Source organism: Felis catus, chromosome C1 (assembly GCF_018350175.1).
Source record: "Felis catus isolate Fca126 chromosome C1, F.catus_Fca126_mat1.0, whole genome shotgun sequence".
NCBI lineage: Eukaryota > Metazoa > Chordata > Mammalia > Carnivora > Felidae > Felis > Felis catus.
Window position 1 is genome coordinate 217,157,319 of NC_058375.1, and position 21,474 is coordinate 217,178,792.

At 49.0% G+C, this 21,474-nt stretch overlaps 1 protein-coding gene across 2 annotated transcripts in view; it reads right to left on the reverse strand.

The window, feature by feature from the left end:
* Window positions 1-20,393: 20,393 nt before the first annotated feature.
* Window positions 20,394-21,474, reverse strand: part of IQCA1 (IQ motif containing with AAA domain 1) — a 155,054-nt gene continuing 153,973 nt past the window's right edge. For both annotated transcript variants that reach the window (XM_045034667.1, XM_006935734.5), the window contains one exon: window positions 20,394-20,992. In XM_045034667.1, the coding sequence (XP_044890602.1) occupies window positions 20,870-20,992 (123 nt within the window). In that variant the 3' untranslated portion in view covers window positions 20,394-20,869. The remainder of the gene's footprint in view (window positions 20,993-21,474) is intronic.

Below are 21,474 nucleotides of genomic sequence, written 5' to 3' on the forward strand. Positions count from 1 at the left end.
TTATCCATTCTGATACCCTATGTCTTTTGGGCATTTAGTCCATTTACATTCAGAGTGATTATTGAAAGATATGGATTTGGTGTCATTGTGTTATCTGTAGGTTTCATGCTGGTGGTGATGTCTCTGGTCCTTTGTAGTCTTTTATGCTTTCCACTTACAGAGTCCCCCTTAGGATCTCCTGCAGGCTGGTCTAGTGTTATTAACTCCTTTAATTTTTGTTTGTCTGGGAAATCCTTTATCTCTCCTTCTATTCTGAATGACAGCCTTGCTGGATAAAGGATTCTTGGCTGCATATGTTTTCTATTCAGCACATTGACTATTTCCTGCCAGTAACTTCTGGCTTGCCAAGTTTCAGTGGACAGGTCTGCTACTACCCTTATGTGTCTACCCTTGTAGGTTAAGTCTCATTTGTCCCTAGCTGTTTTCAGAATTCTCTCTTTATCTTTGTATTTTGCCAGTTTCACTGTGATATATTGTGGTGTTGACCTGTTTTTGTTGATTTTGAAGGGGGTTCTCTGTGCCTCCTGGACTTGGATGTCTGCTTCCTTCCCCAGATGAGGGAAGTTCTCAGCTATAATTTGTTCAAATAAGCCTTCTGTCCCTTTTTTTCTCTCTTCTTCTGGAACTCTTATGATATGGATATGATTACATTTCATTGAATCACTTCGGTCTCTAATTCTCCCCTTGTGGTCTAGCAATTTCCTGTTCCTCTTTTTCTTGGCTTCATCATTGTCCATAATTTTATCTTCTATTTCACTTATTCTCCCCTCTGCTTCTTCCATCCTTGCTGTAACTGCATCTAGTTCATTTCTCATCTCATTTACAACATTTCTTAATTCATGGTGACTATTTCTTAGGTCCTTGCTTTCTGCAGCAATAGATTTTCTGCTGTCTTCTAGACTTTTTTTCAAGCTCAGCTATCAGTCTTATGACTATTCTAAATTCTCGTTCAGGTATATTATTTATTCCTGTTTTGAGCAATTCTCTAGCTGTCCTTTCTCCCTGGAGTTTCTTTGGAGGAGAATTCTTCTGTTTTGTCATTTTGGCTACTTTTCTGTCTTTTACATGTTTTAATAGGTTGTTATGTGTCCTGTACCCGTGAGTACTACTATATTAAAAAGGCATAATACACAGTCCATGTCTTGGCACCTCAGGAAGTGTTTTTGGAGCGTGTTGTGTTCACTCTGTGGTCGCATCTATGGTTGCTTTCTCTATCCACTATTCATAGTGATGGTTCAGACCTTCCACTAGGTGTGCTTTGATTTGTTCGTTGAAGTAACCCTGGAAAAATGGAAAAGGAGGAGGGCGGAGGAAGCCTTATCCCATAGAAATAGAGAAAGGACAGGAACAGAAAAAAAAAGACCAAATAGAGAATCAAAGAAACTATAAGAAGGCTTAATCCAGAAAGATAGAGAGGAAAACAAAGAAGAGGTAGATACAGAAAAGGTGTCAAAAGAGTAGAGTAAAAATGCCTGATTAAACAAACAACCAGAGTAGAGGAAGAAAGATAAAAGAGGAGAGAAAAATATATAATAACAGTTGACAAAAAATCAAATCAGAAAATGCAAAACTGCAGGACAGTTGTCTGTTGGATCCTGGGACTGGTGGCTGTGCTGGCCTGGAGGAGAAGCTGTCTGGTTCGGTCAGTGCCAGTCTCATTCCAGTATATAAGCAGTTGCCATGCACGGAGGGGTGGGGTTTGGTGTAAGGGGGTCCTGCCTCCACTGGGGCCTGCTATCTTGTTCCCTGAAGCCCCATTGTATGGTTGGTGGGGGGAAAATTTGCGACACCCAATCTCTCCTTTTCAGACTGGGTGTCTCAAACCGCCCTGTTCAGGTGGCCCTCACAGAGCAGTGCGGGTGACTGGCTTGTCTTGCTCCACAGTCTCTCGAGCCTCCCAGGCGCTTTTCTGGGATTCAAACCCTGATGTCTTAAAGGATCCTGCTCTGCACAGACCTGGTTCTGGGGTAGCACCACTCACCCCGCTGACAAGGCTGGCACCTGCAGGGTCTTTTGTCCTTGGGGGGGCAATATACTCTCTTCCCACAGTATTGGAGGGAGGGGACTGCTTTCTCCCAGTGCACCCCCGAGATTGCTACTGTGCTCCAGGGCTGGCTCCTTCCCCCTAAGGGGCGCACACTGGTGGTCCCGGCCCAGAGAAAGTCGTGGAATCCTGAAAACTCCAATCTTCTCTCCTAAGGCTGTTTGCAAGGTAGAAACTGGCTCTCTCTGTATTTTTCATTGTTTGGTCCATGGTCTGGAGAGGTTTTTCTCTTGTCCAAACACACCCCATGCTTCCACAGCCTCTCTTTCTCTTCCTTTTGTCTCTCCACCTAAGGGGTTCCCCTCCCCTCTGTGCCTATGCCTATGTCGCCCTTTTTACCTTTCCCAATTTGCACACACACACCTCTGTCCTGCCAAGCTGTCTCTCTACACCGGTGGAGATGCTTCTGTCACTCTGTAGCCTGGAATTCTGGAATTCCAAGTTGGCCTCCACCTATTCCGATGCTCTTGGTGCCTGTAAAGTCACCAAGTTATCGGGACCAGCCTGGTCAGCGTCAGCATTTGACTCAGTAGACAAGGAAATGCTCATGGGTGGATTACACCAATGGGTAAAACTTCCAGGAATGGGGTCTTTCGTCTCTGGGATTTGCAGATGTTTAGGGAGAAAGGGACATGTAAACCCATCCATCTGCAAGTGTGGCATGTAGGGTCTTGAATGTATTATAATTTGAAAGTGAAGCCATGTGACTTTATTTGCGGTCAAAGCTCCAGCATGTGTCTGGTTGCCTAAGCAAATGCTTAGAGAAGTAGGACACATAAGGATAGGCAAAAAGACATTAGGGAAGGCACATGAGACAGTAGTGTGGGTGTTGTCTTCACTGCTGTTTTATGCAAAACAGGTAAACGCTCCAAACACAGACGGGTGACAAGAGCAGAGGTTTACAAAGGTTGTGGATTTATCACCTCTGCAGGGACTGGAGCCCTTTGGCCCATTTCTTTAGCCTTTTGATGACCTCGATTAATGCAGAGGAGGATCTTGGAGAACCTTGGGGATCATTTCATGTTCTTGGTGAAGTTGTTTTTATTCCTCTACCAGTTGGGGTTGGCCATAGACTGCAGGTCTGTGTCCCCTCAGCATCCCTATGTTGAAGTCTATCCCCCAATGTGACGGTGTTGGGAGTGGGACCTTTGGGAGGTGGTTAGTTCCTAAGGGTGCTGTTTATAAGCCCCTGAATCTGTGATATCTTTGTTATGATAGCCCAAATGGGTGAATGCAGTGTTAAAAAAAAAAAAAGAATATGGCAGGGGCGCCTGGGGGGCTCAGTTGGTTAAGTGTCTGACTCTTGATTTCAGCTCAGGTTGTGAGACGGACCCCCATGTGGGGCTCTGTGCTGAGCGTGGAGCCTGCTTGGGATTCTCTCTCTCCCTCTCTCTCTTTCTCTCCCCTGCTTGTGCACCTGTGCTCTCTCTCTTTCTCTCAAAATAAATAAACATTAAAAATAAAAGAATATGGCAAATAGTAAGCCACCAGAAAGGCTCAAAACAACAACAAACCACACACACACACACACACACACAATCCCAGTGTAGGTAAGAGTATGGGCATGTGAAACTTAGGTACTTTGCTGGTCAAATGCAAATTGGAATAACCACTTTAGAAGTCCATTAGGTAACATCTATGAACACTGAAAACGTATAATAAAACATACATCCAGCAATTTTACTCCTGGGTGTGTGTCCTTCTTCTATACACACATGCTTTAACCAAAAGTCTTCTACAAGAACATTTCTTTCATTGTCAGGGGAATACTAATCAAAGCCACATTGAGATATCATCTCACACCTGCCAGGATGGCTGAAATGAACAACACAGGAAACAATGGATGTTGGCGAGGTTCTGGAGAAAGGGAACCCTCTTACACTGTTGTGAGAATGCAAACCGGTGCAGCCACTCCGGAAAACGGAATGGAGGCTCCTCAGAAAGTTAAAAATAGAACTACCTTATGACCTAGCAATTGCACCATGACATATTTAGCCAAAGGATACAAAAATACCGATTTGAAGGGGCACATGCTCCCCAATGTTTATAGCAGCACTATCAGCAATAGCCAAGTTATGGAAAGAGCCCAATGTCCATCGACTGATGAATGGATAAAGAAGGTGTGGCTTATATATACAACGCGATATTACTCAGCCATGGAAAAGGAATGAAATTTTGCCATTTGCAATGACGTGGATGGAACTAGACAGTATAATGCTAAGCAAAATAAGCCAGTCAGAGAAAACAAATATTATATGGTTTCACTCATATGTGGAATTTAAGGAAAAAAAACCAGATGAACAAGGAAAGGAAAAAATAGAGGGAAGCAAACCACAAGAGACTCTTTTTTTTCTTTTTTTAAAATATTAAATATAATTTATTGTCAAATTGGCTTACATACAACACCCAGTGCTCATCCCAACACATGCCCTACTCAATGCCCATCACCCACTTTCCCCTCTCCCCCACGCCCTATCCACCCTCAGTTTGTTCTCTGTATTTAAGAGTCTTGTGGTTTGCCTCTCTCCCTCTCTGTAACTTTTTTCCCCCTTTCCCCTCCCCCATGGTCTTCTGTTAAGTTTCTCAAGATCCACATATGAGTGAAAACATATATCTGTCCTTCTCTGACTTATTTCACTTAGCATAACACTCTCCAGTTCCATCCACGTTGCTACAAATGGCCAGATTTCATTCTTTCTCATTGCCAAGTAGTATTCCATTGTATAGATAAACCACATCTTCTCTATCCATTTATCAGCTGATGGACATTTAGGCTCTTTCTATAATTTGGCTATTGTTGAAAGTGCTGCTGTAAACATTGGGGTACAAGTGCCCCTATGCATCAGCACTCTTTTATCCCTTGAGGGAAATTCCTAGCAGTGTTATTGCTGGGTCGTAAGGGGGATCTATTTTTAATTTTTTGAGGAACCTCCACACTGTTTTCCAGAGCGGCTGCACCTGTTTGCATTCCCACCAACAGTGTGAGAGGGTTCCCCTTTCTCCACATCCTCGCCAGCATCTATAGTCTCCTGATTTGTTCATTTTAAGAGACTTTTTTTTCTAAGTTTGATTTTTTAAAATTTATTTTTGAGAGAGCAATAGAGAGTGCAAGCACGGGAGGGGCAGAGAGAGAGGGGGACAGAGGATGTTAAGCGGGCTTTGTGCTGACAGCAGCGAGCCTGATGCAGGGCTCAAACTCATGAACTGTGACATCGTGACTTAAGCTGAACTCGAACACTTCACCAACGGAACCGACCAGGTGCCTCAAACCATAAGAGACTCTTAACAAAAAAATAACAAATTGAGGGTTGATGGAGGTAGATGGGGTAGATGGGTGATGGGCGTCAAGGAGGGCGCTTGTTGGACGAATAACTGGATTCTACTCCTGTAACTGATATCACACTGCATGTTAGCTAACATACTTGCAACAAGTAACAACAAAAAGAACGCTCTTTGTGACATGAAGAAGGGACTGGGAAGCACACGGACACACTAATGGTGGCACAGATACACGAGCAGCGGCATGTGCACACAACGGGATAGTATGGAGCAGCGGGAATGAACAATTCTATAGCTCCGTGCATAGAACGGATGAGCCCGGCAGAAAATTTGAGTGCAAGAAGGCAGGGCCAAGAGTACATAGACTGTGATTCTTTTTTATATTAGGTTCAAAACAAAGCGAAAGGAAGTGTTAGAAATCATGCCAGCAATTACGCTTGGAGGGGAGGGGGGCTAGAAAGGGACAAGAGGGGCCTTGGGAAGGGGGGAGCTGGAAAGGGACAAGAGGGGGCTCCTGGGTGTTGCCTACACAGGGAGCTTCAGTCTGTGAAAACTCACTGAGCTGTCTGTTCACCATATGGCTCCTTTCTTGTTCATTATGTGTTACGTGTCAATTTCAAAGTTCAGAAAATAAAATATAGGGGCACCATTGGTTCATTTATAAACGGCTTTATTGAGATATGTTTATTAGTATAAATAGATAAATGATAGTATAACATTATGAAAACATCGGGAGAAAATGCACCGCAATATACTAGTGATTACCTTTGACCGTGCATTGTTACATCTTGCTTAACGTAATGTTTTAATTGGCGGTGTTATGGAAGTCTGGCCTTTTCCCGACACTTTTCTCTACCTCTTTGGTGAGGACGGGGGAAGAAGAAGGATGCTTCTGCGGCTTACAGAATCTGTTCAGTCCCGTCCTATGAAGTCAGTGTTTTCGTAGGTCAAAGTGATTGAGGATAGCCATACATTAGGGTTCAACCTAATAGGTTTGTATTTGCACAGTTTCCAGCTATAACTATTACTTGATCTTTGAGTGAAGTGTATAAAAAGAGATTTATAAATTATTCCCAGTAAAATTGTCCATATTTTTGCATGTTACCTACAGGCCACTAGCCATACGCAAGTTAAGACTGCGCACTTGGTTTGAACGTTGAATGATAAAAAATGTGTTGTTGAGATGCAACCAGGAGCCAAGAGGTTGTTTTCGAACCTCTGACCTCGTGTATTCCCAGCTGGAGAAAGACAAAGGAGGAAAAGATACCGCGGGGCATATCGCGCATGGGAGTGGAGACAGGTGACCTTGGGCCTGTGGCGCAGGGCTCAGGGGACAGGGCATTTTGCCGGCCTTGTAGCTCTTGTGCCGAGGTGGAGGCCAAGAAGAGCTGTCGCCTAAGATCCCTTCCTCCTCCTGCCCTCTCCTCCTCCTCCTTCATGAGATGTAAGTGACATAGAACATTACATTCAGGCGTGGAAAATGATGATTTGATATTTGCAAAATGGTCACCACCACAAGACTAGTAAACACTGATCACTATACCTCGTTGGAAAATCTTTTACTTTTGATGAGAACTTCTAAGATCTGCTCTCTTAGCAACGTTCAAATACGCAGCACAGTCTTGTTAACTAGAGTCACCTTGCTGTGCACTACGTCCCCAGGACTTACTTATTTACATCTGGAAGTTTGTCTATTTTGATCCTCATCGCCCGTCCCCCCCACTTCTTGCACCCATTCAGTAACATCTTCCAATCACGAAAATAATCGTTAGCTCTTAGGTCCACCAGGCAGAACCACCGAGTCTCCTTTGAGCCGTTGGTCTCCAACTGCCACCCAGGCCAGTGGCCTCTAGCACCTTGTCACCTGTCCCAGCCTGCAACAGTGCCCCACCTGTTGAGTCCCCCGCAGTGGTGATCTTTGGGAAGATCTGAGCATTCCAAAGTTGTTGGTGTTTTGCAAGCCAGAATCTTCCTGAGCGGAACGTCAGTTTCCTGGAGGTCCTGTCGCCTGGGAAACCGGTCTTAAATGTCACGTGGTACCAAGGTTGGCAGAACCCACTTCTTCTTGGCCACTGATCCATTTCCATTGGGTTCCAGTTTGTCTTCGGTCTGGCAAATGCCTGAGCACCCGTGACTTGGTCATCTTGAAACAAGCAAACTATGGGACCATATGGAGTCATCATCTTGGAATTTCTTCTGTCAGGGAGTGAGCCTATCATCCCCAGATGCCACCCGGCGGATGGCTGTCTAATTAGACATGGATAGGCACTTTGGGAGACAGGGCATGTGGTAACGTACTTTGTCTCAGGTTCTCCTGGGTGTGGCCCGCTCATGTGGTCATTTGGCTATTTAACAAACGGCAGCAATACCCACAGCCTTCTCTGGTTTGCCCCCTTTCGGATTCTCATGCATAAGTGGCGCCCAGAACAGAACTTCTGAAGTTTCACGTGCATTTGAGTCGCCTGGGATGTCATAAACTACGGGTTCTGATTTAGTAGGTCTGGGGTGGAGCCCAAGATGATGTATTGCTAATAATGTTTTTGGGAACAGCTGCATCAGTATCGTCTGAGAGCTTGTCATGAATGCAGAATCTTGGGCCCCGATCCTGACCTGCTGGTGAATTATCTGCATATTAACAAGATTCATAGGTGATCCAAGGGCACAGCCAACATGCAGAGGCACTGCTCAGGGACACAGCAGCACAGGCCACGGCAGGACACCTAGGCTGCAGGTGACCATGTACAGACAGCAACTGCGTTGGGCTCTGGGGAGCCCTCTCGAGATGCACTGGTGCCTGTGCCAGTTCCTCAAGACCAGTCTGGACCTTTCATCCTTTTCCCTTTCAGGTGACTTTGATGATCCACCCCCCCTCCCTGGTGGTCTGTTTCCTATTGCATAAACACTTTCCAACTCTGCTGTGGTCCATGAAGCACTCTTCCTACTCAACGGGCATCTGTTTTGTGCAGTGGGGCTTATTTTCCCCCTTACTACCTGTGTTTCCTAAAATCCCAGGGACCTCAGGCAGAGACGGGGGCAGGTGGGCAGACTGAGGGCATTTTGTTGACCTCTATTCACCCTAAGGCACCCTGGAGGCAGTCACGTGACACCAGCACCTAGTTTCAGCTGCCAGCACTCCCAGGCCCCCGTTCATAGAAGTCAGGCCGTGGTCTTCAGGGATGACGTTCAGGAAGAAAGCTTACGAGGGTTTATTGACCTAACAATGCCAGCGTGACGCCCGTATGAAAGCACTGTGGGGTCCCCTACATGTTTTCAAGCGGCCAACTTTCAGGAAGATCTTCTTGGCCCCAATTCACCAATAAGTCCCCCCACTGGCCTGGCTTGGCTCCTTTCTTACCACCAAGACAACCTCCATTTTGTAGGGATTCATCAAGGCAACGAGAGGAAGGTTTTGAAAAATGCATCCTGTTCCAGGGGCCTCAGCTCTTCCCTCCACGCGTGAGGGAAGTCGTTAGGCTTCAACACTTCCCAGCTGAGACGTGCGCACGTGTGCGTGTGCACACACTTGTGCACAGGCGTCTGCCTAGGGCAGGGACGGCGGTGTTATCAGATAAGGGCGGTGGCCATACTCCAGTACAAGTGGCCAAGACAAAAAGACAATCCTGTGTCAACACAGTTATTTAGCTTTGGAGAAGACCCGTCCAATCCTAGTTCCCAGAAGAAGAGAAGAAGCCGGCAGATGTCAAGTTTTCTACTCTTCTGCATATCCTCGAAATCTGTTTGAATAGTAAGCCTGTCTGGTTAGGGGCGCCGGGGTGGCTCCGTGGTGAAGCTTCCGGCTCTTGGTTTTGGGTCAGGTCACGATCTCACGGTTTCGCGAGTTCGAGCCCCACTGTCAGTGCAGAGCCTGCTTGGAATCCTCTCTCTTTCTCTCTCTCTCTCTCTCTCTGCCCCTCCCCTGCTCATGCTGTCTCTGTCTCTCTCCAAATAAATTAATTAATTAAAAAAAAAAAAGCCTGTCTGGCTAATATTACATCTCTGGAAATATCAGGTCTTTGCAGCCTTAATTACTCTATGTGTAAGTTATCATTGACGTTAAAATAGGTTATATCTCCTTCCTCACTGAATTTCCCCTCCCATCTAGCACCCTGTTCTCTCCACCACTAAAACGCATGCCCCTGGAATAAAGTGGGGCGTCTTTATGGAGGGTGGGACTGAGCTTGCAATGGTGTCTTCACCTATCAGAAGCGTTTGTTCTCAGAGGTGAGTCTTGTCTTCCTGCCATCTGGTGCCTACGGTCCTGCCGACCCGAAGCACCTGGTCCCGACGGTGTTCGGGCTCAAGGGGAGACATTAAGATGGATTCATCTATTTCTGGATTCTTGGTGCTAAGGATTTGCCTCTTCAGCATCTAACACAGGAAGAGTGCCTGTATCATCATCTCCCGCACCCCGTCTCTGTTGATGGAGCACAGCCGTACCTGTGCGTGGGAAGGTGGAGCCTCATCCTGGGAGGGGGGAGGGGTAAGGGTGGAGCCTGGTTAGTGCAGGCTCTGCCCCTTGAACTAGAGCAGTGCTTACAAGTCTCCACTCGAGGGCACTGTGATCCCCGTGTTGCTCCGGTGTCTCCTTCAACTGGGGCCCCTGGCCCGGTGACCCGCTGGTCTGCTCTTCATCAAACTCTCAACGTGCTGGTTGAGAAATGAAAGGAGGTTCCATTTTCCTCAAGGGTGGAGTCCCTGAGGCAAACGACCGCCACGCCTGCTGTCCCTGCACAGAGACAGCACTGGGGGTCCTTGGCCACGGGGGGCCACGCGAGTGGGAAGACGTGGCCCAGTCTCTGCAGGGGTGGCCAGTTGTCCAGTGCTGCTGCCTCAGGGGTGGCTACCCCAGGTCGATCTCTTACTGGTGGGAGACAGGCTGGATCCACCTTCCTCATGAGGCTGAGGGCCCCGGGTGGGGCGCCCAGCCCAGGAAGCCAGGCCCAAAGTGACAGTGGGATCCCGTGTGGTCTGGGGTCAATTCAGCATCAGTGGAGCTCTGGAAGACCGATTGCTCCTTCCTTTTCCGGAGAGAGGAGAAAGACCCGGAATGGGCCTCACCAAGGCCAAATGCAACTCCAATCCAGATTTGGGGCATTTGGAGGACGGCACAGGCCCGCCTCTGTAGGAGCAAACGCAGGCCCCGCAGCCCTGATGCTCTCTCCCCACCGAACATGGCACCACCACGCTCCAGGGACGAACACAAAACCCATTTTCCATCAGCTCATTACCATAAGCGTTATTTAATCCAAAGGCTCCGCAATCCTTCCCGTGTGTGTGTGTGTGTGTGTGTGTGTGTGTGCATATGTAGTCGCTCGATGTCACAAGGAAAATAAAAACTCTGCATAGGGCAGAAATAATTTGCAAGGCTCATTTGGGTTCGCGCGTTCCCAAGCCGCCCTTAGAGGTCCACACCAGCCCCCCCCTTTGAAGGGCTGCGTAACAAAAAGGGCCTGGCTGGGTGCATTATAATTTGCTGCAAGTAGTTCCAAAGTACTCATATTTTCAATGCCACGAAGGGAAATACTAATGTCACAGGACGTGGGCATTGTGCTTGGAATAAATACACACACAAAAGCTGAGCGCGGGTATTTCGGATGTCTCGTTGGGGAGGATGTAATTACGTTTCCCTTCGAGAACGCTTTGAAGTGGGAGGCTAACTGTTTCCCATAAAGGCAACATTCCCCATCAGCTGAGCTGCTAGTTGGAGAATTCAGGCAGGATCAGTTAATTTCCAGGCGGAGTGAAATCTTTCAAGAGGGAGGATGTCATCCTTTCTCCGGCCATTTGAAATCAAGTGCCGACTCACCTGTGGGGATGATGTAGTGTGTTCAGTGGGTCCTGGGGGCTCCCAGGACCCCCGCGGGTCTGGGCTGCTAAGCACGGCCCCCCCGGGTGTGCCGCGGGGAGCCCTGGGCGTCCGGCTGGTATCAGCTTCTGTGCGGGTCCTCTGTTCTCTGACCCTCACCAACGGTGGCACCTGGCTGGCGGGGTGAAGCCCCTCGTCTCACGGTGGGTGGTTGGCTACCAAGGATAGAAATGTTGTGGCACGGTGCCTCCCCGTCCCGGGTCAGAGGGCTCAGAGTGGCCTCGCACCTGTCTCCCGGCTGGCTCTCCCTCCCAGCCTTCTCGTCAAGGACGGGCTTGCCCTCCATGTCCCCCCCACCCGTCATCGTTCCCATTTCTCCAGGCCACAGGTCAACCGGCTCTGCTTTGCACCCAGTATTTCCACTTTCCCAGGGGTCCCGGAGGCCCGGGGGCTGCCGTGCAGCTGACGGAGGTGACAGTTTAGCAGGTCTGTGGCTACTGGGCTCCAAGCCAAGGGAGCACAGAGAACAAAAGGAATGAACAGGGCCAGCTGGACCGTGGGGTTGGCATCTGGGGAGGCCAGGGGTGCGGGTTACTGGGGCTCCCCTTTGGCCCACGGAGTCTCTTCTTTGGGACCAGTTCACGCTTGGACGGCCAACCACAGGCCTTGGAGAGCGACACAATGCCAAAGGCGGGACCCGGAGGGGACAGTGGCTGTTACCTGGGGGTGCAGGTGGGGGCTTCCAGGAAGCTATGTAGCCCTGCTGTCCCCATTTCTTCTCTAGAATTTCTGCTCTGTGGATCTTTTGGGGTGATTATGCCCCTTACTTTTCTTTTGTTTTAGAGACAGAGAGAGAAAAAGAGAGAGAGCAAGAGCTGGGGAAGGGCAGAAGGAGAGAGAGAGAGAGAGAGAGAGGGAGACAGAGAGAGAGAGAGAATCCCAAGCAGGCTGCGTGCTTTCAGCGCAGAGCTGGGAGCCTGCTTACGATTCTGTGTCTCCCTCTCTCTCTGCCCCTCCCCCACTCACACACTCTCTAAAATGAACAAATGTTAAAAAAAATTTAAAAAAATACTTTATTCTAATCGCACATTAGTTAATTAATCATGGCGTGCACTGAATGAGAGAAGCCTGGGAAAACGGGAGAATGTCAAGGGCAGAGCCACTGTTGTAATCCCACTTCCCGGGGGAGCCCACTTCTCTCAAGCCACCTGTCCACGCTCCCACCCTAAAATGCATCACCCTGGTCACAGTTCGTCCTTGGCGCTGTTCTTTTAAACATGGTAAATACCAAGGGACATTTTCAGAGGGACATTTGTAGCTCTAAAAGTGTATATTGAAAAGAAAAAAAAAAAGGCTAAGAATCAATGAGATAGTTGTGGTCAAAAAGTTAGAAAAAGAGTAGCAAATTAACCCCTAGGAAGTGTGGAACGGAGGAAATGGTAGAGATGAAAATTAACACAACGAAGACCTTGCAAGAGCTGATTCTTTGAAAATGACGAAGCCCTGAAGGGGCTGGCGAAGGAAAAGAAGAAAAGGCATATATAACCGACATCAGGGGTTAAGATGGGATTCCTTGTCAGACCTTCCAGACCTTAACGTTTGGAAGAGGATACTGGGAGCAACCTTATGTCAGTGAGTGTGAACATTTGGACAAATTAAATGCAGTCCTCAAAATACACAACTTCCCCAACTGATAGAAGAAGAAATAGATTTTGAATCGTTTTCTAACACTTTAAGAAGTTAAATTGGAAACGGAAATCCTTCCCACAAAGAAAACTCAACTCGCCCGGAATGCTACCAAAACTTGAAAGAAGACGCAATGCTGATCTTGCAAAAATTCTTGGACAGGCTAGAAAAAGAAAGAATTCTTTCCTACTGATTCAATGAGGTCCTCACATGAAAAGCCAACAAGAACATTGCAAGAGAAGAAAATTATAGAGGAGTTTTACTTAAGAGCATAGATGGAAATGTTCTATGCAAAATATTACCAAGGATAGTATGCTTATCAAAAAGACACCTCGGGGGAGCCTGGGTGGCTCAGTCGGTTGAGCGGCTGACTTCGGCTCAGGTCACGATCTCCCGGGTTGTGAGTTCAAGCCCTGCATGGGGACCTGTGCTGATAGCTCAGAGCCTGGAGCCTGCTTTGGCTTCTGTGTCTCCCTCTCTCTGTCCCTCTCCAGCTCACACTCTGTCTCCTCTCTCTCAAAAATAAATAAATATTAAAGAAAAAAGACACCTCAAATGCAACCTTTTATTTGGACATGGAAGGCTAGTTTAACACTCAAAACATCAATTACTACCCATGGTTCAGAACAAGTAAATTAAAGCATGATAACAGGGCACAAATGTGACAGCAAAATTATAGCAAAGGACACAAAGAACAAACTAGCTGTTACATAGGACACAAAAAGGCGTAACCACAAAGAAAAAATTGATAAGCTCTGTTACATTCACATTAAGAACTGTTCATCGGGGGCACCTGGGCGGCTCAGCTGGTTAAGCGTCCGACTTCGGCTCAGGTCATGATCTTGCGGTTGGTGGGTTCGAGCCCCGTATCGGCCTCTGTGCTGACAGCTCGCAGCCCAGAGCCCGCTTCAGATTCTGTGTCTCCCTCTCTCTCTGCCCCCTCCCCCGATTGCACTCTGTCCCTCTCTGTCTCCCAAAAATAAAAATAAATTAAGAAAAAAAAGAGCTGTTCATCAGGACACCACGAAGGCAGTGAAAGCATAAGCTGGAGAGTGGGAGGCAGTATTTGCGGCCCACGCACCTGTAAACAGCTTCCTTCTAGAACACAGAAAGAACGCTAAAGCTGGTAATGAGAAGACAGAACGTGGCAGAGAAACGGGCCAGACACTCACCAGGCATTTGACAAGAGTGGCTCCAAATGGTCCCTAAGCATATGAAAAGGTGAAGAACTTTGGCAGTGGGCGGGGAGAAGGAAGTTAAAGCCACAGTCTGACGTCTGGATAACCGCTCCAGAGCGGCGACCACCCCGAGGGCCGGCTGCCCCACGTTGGGGGAAACTGGCGCTGCCTTCCCCACTTGAGGGTGCTCTGGGGTGAGCAGCTCTGAGCTCCAGCTGTTTACCTTTTCATAAACACCGGGTCTCACATCCCTTAGGATAAAAGCCTTGGTGCCCTGGTGCCATGTGCTGGGTGGATGCTGAGCCTTTGGTGGCACCTGAAGGACGCGGCGCTGTGATATTCTGGGTGCCTTCTCAAAGCTGCCTCTGGAACTCCCCGGTTTGGGAGGCAGGGTGAACCCGGCCGTGGTCCTCTTGTCACGCGTGTCCCTGATGACTGTCACAGCTTAAGGGTTTACAAATCCCTCCTCTCTGGAATGCTTCCTTCCTGAGGCCACTGGGAACTCAGAGCTGGAAGGATGTTTATGGAGTTCGCCCAGGGCTTCAGTGGACGGGGAAACACACATGGGGCTCACCGGGCGGGCCCCAGATCGCCCCTGTTCCGTCTTCATCTCGCGGGGTCACGTGGTGTTGGGGGGCAGCCCTGTGACTCTGGGGAGACCGTGAACCCGTCTGCGCCCTGCCTGGAAAGTGGGGTGAACGCTCCTGGTTTTCGGCGGAGGTGCACTTCCGGCAGGTGACCGTCCCCGGTGTCCCCCTGGCCTGCAGCAGCGGGCCCTTCCTGACCCCTCCCTGCTGCATGTGGGAGCCGTGGGGTCTGCGTCAGCCTTTCCTGTGGTGAGGGGCAGGAAGCGGATGTTTTCCCTCCGGGGCCGGGCGCACCTGCCTGGTCGTGTCCCCCATTTGCCGCTTCCGGTCCCCCCCCCCCCCCCCCCCCCGCAGCTCGGGGCGAAGTCTGAGAGTCAGGGAGGTGAGGGCCCCGGGCATCTGCCGTCAGCCTTTCGGCGGAAATGGGGGCTTTGGGAGGTGTGTGTGTGTGCACGTGTGCGTGCGTGTGGGTGTGTGCGTGTGGGGCACGTGTAGGTCCACCTGCCTGTTCACATGTGTGGGGTGGGTGAAGGCACGTGTAGCTTTGTATGTGTGTTTGCAGGTCTGTAGGTGTGGTGTGTGTGTGTACATGTGCTACGTGTATGTGCATGCGTGTGCACGTATGTGTGTTTGTGTGCGCGCGCGTGGCTGGACCCGCCCAAGGTCACTCAGCTGGCCCGTGGATTTGGGCCCCGCCCATCTGGCTCGCCCTGCCCCCAGAGAGGCCACACCCCTTCACGGTGCCCCTGGCTGGTCTTCCTTCCCAGGCAGGCTGGGGCGAGGCCTAGGGAGGGTTGGAGCAAGGCCAGCCAAGGACTCCAGTGGCGGAGCTCAGGTAGGGCCAAGAGGCAAGGCGCCCAGGTCTGCCAGACCCCCCCCAAACTGGCCCCCAGCGAGGGAAACAGCGTCGAGGGAAAGGGAAACAGCACTGGAGGCGGAGGCTGGTGGGGGGGGGGACCCTGCAGAGAGTCCCGGGTTTCCCACGAGACCCTTGCACCCTGGCCCCAAGGAGGCAGGGGTTCCCCGACCGCTCTCCCCTCCCCCTCCTTTGTCTCAGCACCACGTGCTCACGATGGTACACGCCGGCTCTTTAGGTCTGCTTTGGGCATCAGGAGTAATCGAGCAGCAAGCCACGTTCACGGAGAACACAGGTGGTGCCAGGCACCGTGACAGGTGCACCGGTCATAGCTGGGTTTCCTCCTCGCGGCGGCACAGAGGGGCAGAGACTAAATGCGTGCCCTCTGGGTTCTCCGAGCGTGCAGAGCCAACAAGGGCGAGAGCTGCGAGAGACTGCGCTTGGGCCTGCCGAAGCCTTTGCTCTAAACCATCGTTAGACTTCACTACAGGGACTTGATTTCTAAAATCTTACTCCCCCGGCCAAAAGAAAGAGTGGGACACTGCTCCCGGCAGGCGGAGGAACTGGGTTAGTTGTTTGGGGCCAGAAGACAGTGATTTGACAGCAAACTGGAGCGTGGAGGAGGCCACAGTGCCTCACCCCCGACCCCCGACTCCTGGGCTCCCTTTCCCTCCCCAAAGCCCACTGGGAGAGGTGTATTCCAGAGCAGTTGTGAGGCCATAAACCCTTACCGAGAGCCCCTGTGCCAAGGCCCCTCAACACACTGTCTTCGGTAATGGCACGGGGCCCAAGCGTAGCCGTTCAGAAGAGCCACAGAATCCGACAGTCCTGCCACTTCAGGGAGTCTCGATTCTCCATCCGAGAAGGGTCCCCGCAGGGGCGAAGCCAGGCAGAGGCCAGCCTGGTCCCAGGGACTTAGCCCAGGTTCTCGGTTACACACACCCGCTGCGTGATCTGGCTTCGCACATTCGTCCTATGACCATTTTATGAATGTCTCTTCCCCGACCCGACTGCGGAGCAGCTCGCTTTGTACCCCCGTGTCGTACCCAGAAGGCGCTCGATACAAGACTTGGAAGATGAGCAAAGAAACCCTGTGCTGCCGTGGCTGTGAATTCTAATGAGATGGAATCAATCGTTCTAGGACCGTGCATTAAGGAATGATTCTAATGGAGGGGTTTCGGGGGCTTGGAGACACCGTTTTGGGCCAAGGGCCTTAAGGTTCTCCAAATCTCACTGCTTAGGTCGCTGCTAGCTTGGCTCAAGCCCACTGCCTCTTTTTTTCCTCTGCCGTCGTTAACATCACCCCGTGCATCTCCGGAAGTCTTGACTTTCAAGGACATAGGAAGCCACTTCTCTCAGACATTTGTGTCCCCTAGTCTCATTAGTGGCTGAAACTAAGTGTCGCTCTTGTGAAACAGCCCTGTGACACCTACCACAAGTATTGCCTTTTTGTTACATGTGGACCTATGCTTAGGAAGAGATTTCACATGGCGTTAGGGTGTTCTAAACCTGTTGTTTTAAATGGAGGTGTTTGCGTAAGCCCTGGTGGTCTCAGGAACACCTTTTAAAAAACGCCATGTCATCACACACGGGTTCTGAACCCGAAACCTTCTCATTCCTCAGGGCAGGCCAAGTGCAGAGCCACCAAGAGCTTTAATTCCACTTTAATCAGATTCCATTCCATAGAACACTCTCTTAATGAGGGTTAATGACATTAATTACTGTCCCCTTCACTTAAGAACATGCTCAAGAGGAGCTAAATGCCACATGATGGCCCAGGAATAGCTCAGGCCCCAGCAGAACTCCCGAGAAGAATCTACTGCCCTTTTTTCTGCCAGCCCCCTCTGCCCTCCACCCCACACATCTCCTTATTTTCCCTTCCTCACGTCATTCCTCCCGTGTCCGTGTCGGAAGCACACGATGTTACATCACCTTTCCAGGGGATTTGGGATTTCACACACCTACCGCCGACGGGCTCAGAGTTCCAGAACCTGCCTGGTGGATGAGGACGCAAATGGGCATTCTCCTGCAGGACAGGTGTGCTGGGCACCTCTTCTGAGGGGAACCCAGCAAGAGCTACTCAGATGAAAATGCGCAGGTAATTTGACCTGCTGATGTCCCTTCTAAAATTTTATCTCACAGAATTTTCCCCCCATACAGGCCCACCAAGATGGATGTATGAAGGTATTCATTGCGGCATTGATGGAACACAAAAGACTGGATGTAATCTAAATGTGTGTCAAAGACTGGGTATGCTATAAAATAAATAATTATGCTATCTATCTATCTCATCAATTTTTTTAACGTTTTTTAAATTTATTTTTGAGAGACAGAGCACGAGTGGGGGAGGGGCAGAGAGCGAGGGAGACACAGAATCCAAAGCAGGCTCCAGGCTCCGAGCTGTCAGCATAGAACCTGACGCGGGGCTCGAACTCACGAACTGTGAGATTATGACCTGAGCTGAAGTCAGACGCTTAATAGACTGAGCCACCCAGGTGCCCTTATCTATCTATCTATCTATCTATCTATCTATCTATCATCTGTCTATCTATCTGGATTACACTATATCCAAAAAGTGGGGCATTATGTAGCTGATATAAAATGAGGCCAATCTATGTGTGCTGATACAAAACAATACCCCAGGTATTGAAAAGAGCAATGAGAAAAATATATGTCTGATATGTAATCATTTGTGTAAAAAAAGTGTGTAAAATTGTGTAAAAAATATCTATCTATGTGTGAGTATACGTGCCTGTCTCCATGCATTTCCTGCCACACCCCCGAAGCAGGAGGGCTCCTGTGGAATTGGCAGGGACATACAACGGGTCTGCTCGTGCAGAGCAGAGGGCATCTGTGAGTGGGGCAAAGCTCGCTGGGGGTGAAGGGGAGGAAGCGTCGTAGCTCTCAAGGAACCAGGAGGTAGAGCTGGTTGAGTCAAGCCACAGGCAACTCAAGTGAAAATCTAGCACCTTGAAAGATGGGAGGCCATAGTTTGGGAGAAGATGGTGTGACCAGGAGAGATCACGTCTCCCCGTGTGAACGTGCTGTGGGAAAGAGCAGGAGACACCGAGGACGGAAGTTAGGTCATCCTTACCAATCACTCTAAAGCTGGGCTGTTCAATACATTAGTCACACTGGCTACATGAAGCCATTTAAATTAACAGTGGGGTAAAAACTCCAGTTCTCCAATTGGACCAGCCACATTTCAAGTGCTTAATAGCCATGTGTGACTGTCGACCACCCCTGTAGGTGAGCATAGACCTCAACCACCATTTTGATCGCTGCGGGAAGTTCTATTGGATGGGGGTTTCTGCCGTTCAATTATTGTTTTTTTTTTTTTTAAGTTTATTTATTTATTTTGAGAGAGAGAGAGAGAGACATAGAGGATGTGCAGGAGGAGCTGAGAGAGGAGAGAGAGAATCCCAAGCAGGCTCTACCCTGTCAGTGCAGAGCCCAACCCGAGCTCAAACTCAAGAACCCTGAGATCATGACCTGAGCCAAGATCGAGAGTCAGATGCTTAACTGACTGTGCCACCCAGGTGCCCCCAAATTGTTGTTTATTAAGCTTTACCAACACAGATTTTATGAGTTATGACCAAGTGCGCTTGTCATGAAGACCAAGTTCCATGGTACTGTCTACTTGTAACATTTCAATAATGTTTATTTCTTTACAGCCCTCGTGATTTTCATTTCTTTACAATCCCGATCCCATTCTTTGGTAATGAGCATCAAGTTCTAGAGCCTTGAAGTCTCTTCTTGAGTCACAGCCAAGGGTCAGTTTCCCATGTGATGTGATAGGAAGGGTCTTGGTGCAACCACTCAGGACACATGGAAGTTGAACTGCTCCTGGAGTGAGGTTGGGTGGGGAATCTGCCCAACTCTCCGGCCACTTTGGGTTGGCCAGACACAGGCTGATGCGAGTAGTGGGGGGGAGGCCCACAGTCTGCGGAAACTGGGGTTCCTTCAGGAAGAGGAGGCAAGTCTGTGGCAGGCCAGTTGGAAAGCTGGGGTTGTTGATGCGCACAGACTGGGAAGCTGCCTTTCTGTGTGTGCAGGGGACGTCCCCAGCACACGGGCCCATGGCCACCTCTCTCTCTCCTACTTTGTGCCATCTCTTGTGCAGACACAGGCTGAGGGGGTTGTGCTGGGGGTCAGAAGACACCCAGAAAGCACACGTGGTCTTAGGCATTGAAAAGCTAACTTACCAGGAATCCGGGAAAACCCAGAGAGCCAGCTTGGTCTATAGGGAGGGACATTCTACAATGTTCTGGTGTGACCAGAACCGTCGGATAGGATATTCTGAAGTTTCAGATTAAATTCCTTTCAAGTCTGCTTCCTCTGATGGCGTTTTCACCACAACTCTGAGGTGAGTTACTGTCTTCCACCAAATCACCTTTCATATTCAAACAAAATTTAAATTTATATCTTGATCCTTATTTTTCTATTTTTTTCAAAGTTAGAAAGAGAGAGAGAGAAAGAGAGAGAGTACATGTGCAAGTAGGGGAAGGGCAGAGAGGGAGGGAGAGAGAGAATCCCAAGCAGAGTCCACACCGTCAGCACGGAGGCAGAGCTGGATGTGGGGCCGAACTCACAAACCATGAAATCATGACCTGAGCCAAAGCCAAAAGTCAGATGCTTAACCGACTGAGCCACTCGGGTGGCCTTAGTCTTGTTCCCGTTTAGCATTTCTTCCTTCTTCATTCAGGCTTCCTCTTCTCCACATTGACCCAATGTTCCCACAGTGCTTTTCTGCCACCATTGGCCTGCCCAAATTCTCATGCTTTCCAAGAGCAGCAGGCTGGGAGTGAGGAGAACTTTGGTCCCATTGTCCCAGATGTCCGCTGTGTGACCCTGGGCCCTAGTTTCCCCACCTTCAAAGTCAGAAGATGAAACTTGTGAATTTTAAACATCTTTTTTTTTGTCTTTTTTAGCTTCAGCCACCAAATTACTGAGCCAATTCAAAGAAAACGGTTTTTATTCAATTATTTAAAATACATTAATAGAGCAAAGACTTAATATATCAAAATATGTGCAAGATAATATACGGTATATACGGGTTAATAAAAAGCTGGAGTGCTGGTGACAGACTCAAGGTACCTACTAGTTTGTCAAATCAGTGGATTTTCTAAATATCACAGTTTAGTTTTGGTGACTGGTATTGATGAGCTGGAAAGATTGTGGAGTGTGTAATGAGTGGATTTCGGTTTTATAGAAGCTTTACGTAGACTAAGAGACAGTTACAAGCTCTAGAAACAATTGCTGTGGACGTTGAACTTGGTGTACAGCCTGCAAAGATGGGAGTGAACGCAGGGGCGGACGAACTCGCGGCGTTGGCCTGGGTCTTCTTCAGACAGGCGATGGTGAACCTTTTCCCTGGCAAGCCAGGACCACCTCCATCCCTGAGACACTCGAGGATGGTTCCTCAGAAAGGCATTACTTTTTTGTCTTCTCCTTTTTTCCTTTCTTTTCCTTCTTTTCTCCTTTCCCCTTTTCAGCGAGCCCTCCTGTTAGTGCCAAGGCTCGCTTTTTACCCATAGGGGTTTTGGCATACCAGTCCTGAAATAAAACAGATTTATAGGAAAATATCAAAATGACACTCATGCACCAAAATATTTTTTTTAAAGTTTATTCATTTTGAGAGAGAGTGTGAATGAGGGAGGGGCAGAGAGAGAGGGAGTGAGAGAATCCCAAGTGGGCTCCGAGCTGTCAGAGCAAAGCCCCACGCGGGGCTTGAACCCACAAACTGTGAGATCAGGACCTGAGCCGAACCCAAGAGTTGGGTGCTCAAATGACTGACTCCCTCTCCCCCCCCACCCCAGGTGCCTCCCAGGGGAATATTCTTAAAAACAGAGAAAAACTTGCTAAGAAGGAAGGGGCAAGCAGCCGTTAAACTTTGGGAATTTAATGTATATTTACTACAAATTCTTTCTCAGTGGGTTTTCCAACCTGTCTTTTAACTTCCACCTCAAGGAGTTAACGGTTTCAGAGAATCACAGACCAAATCTGACTAGCAGCCCTTCCCAATTAGTCTCCTATCT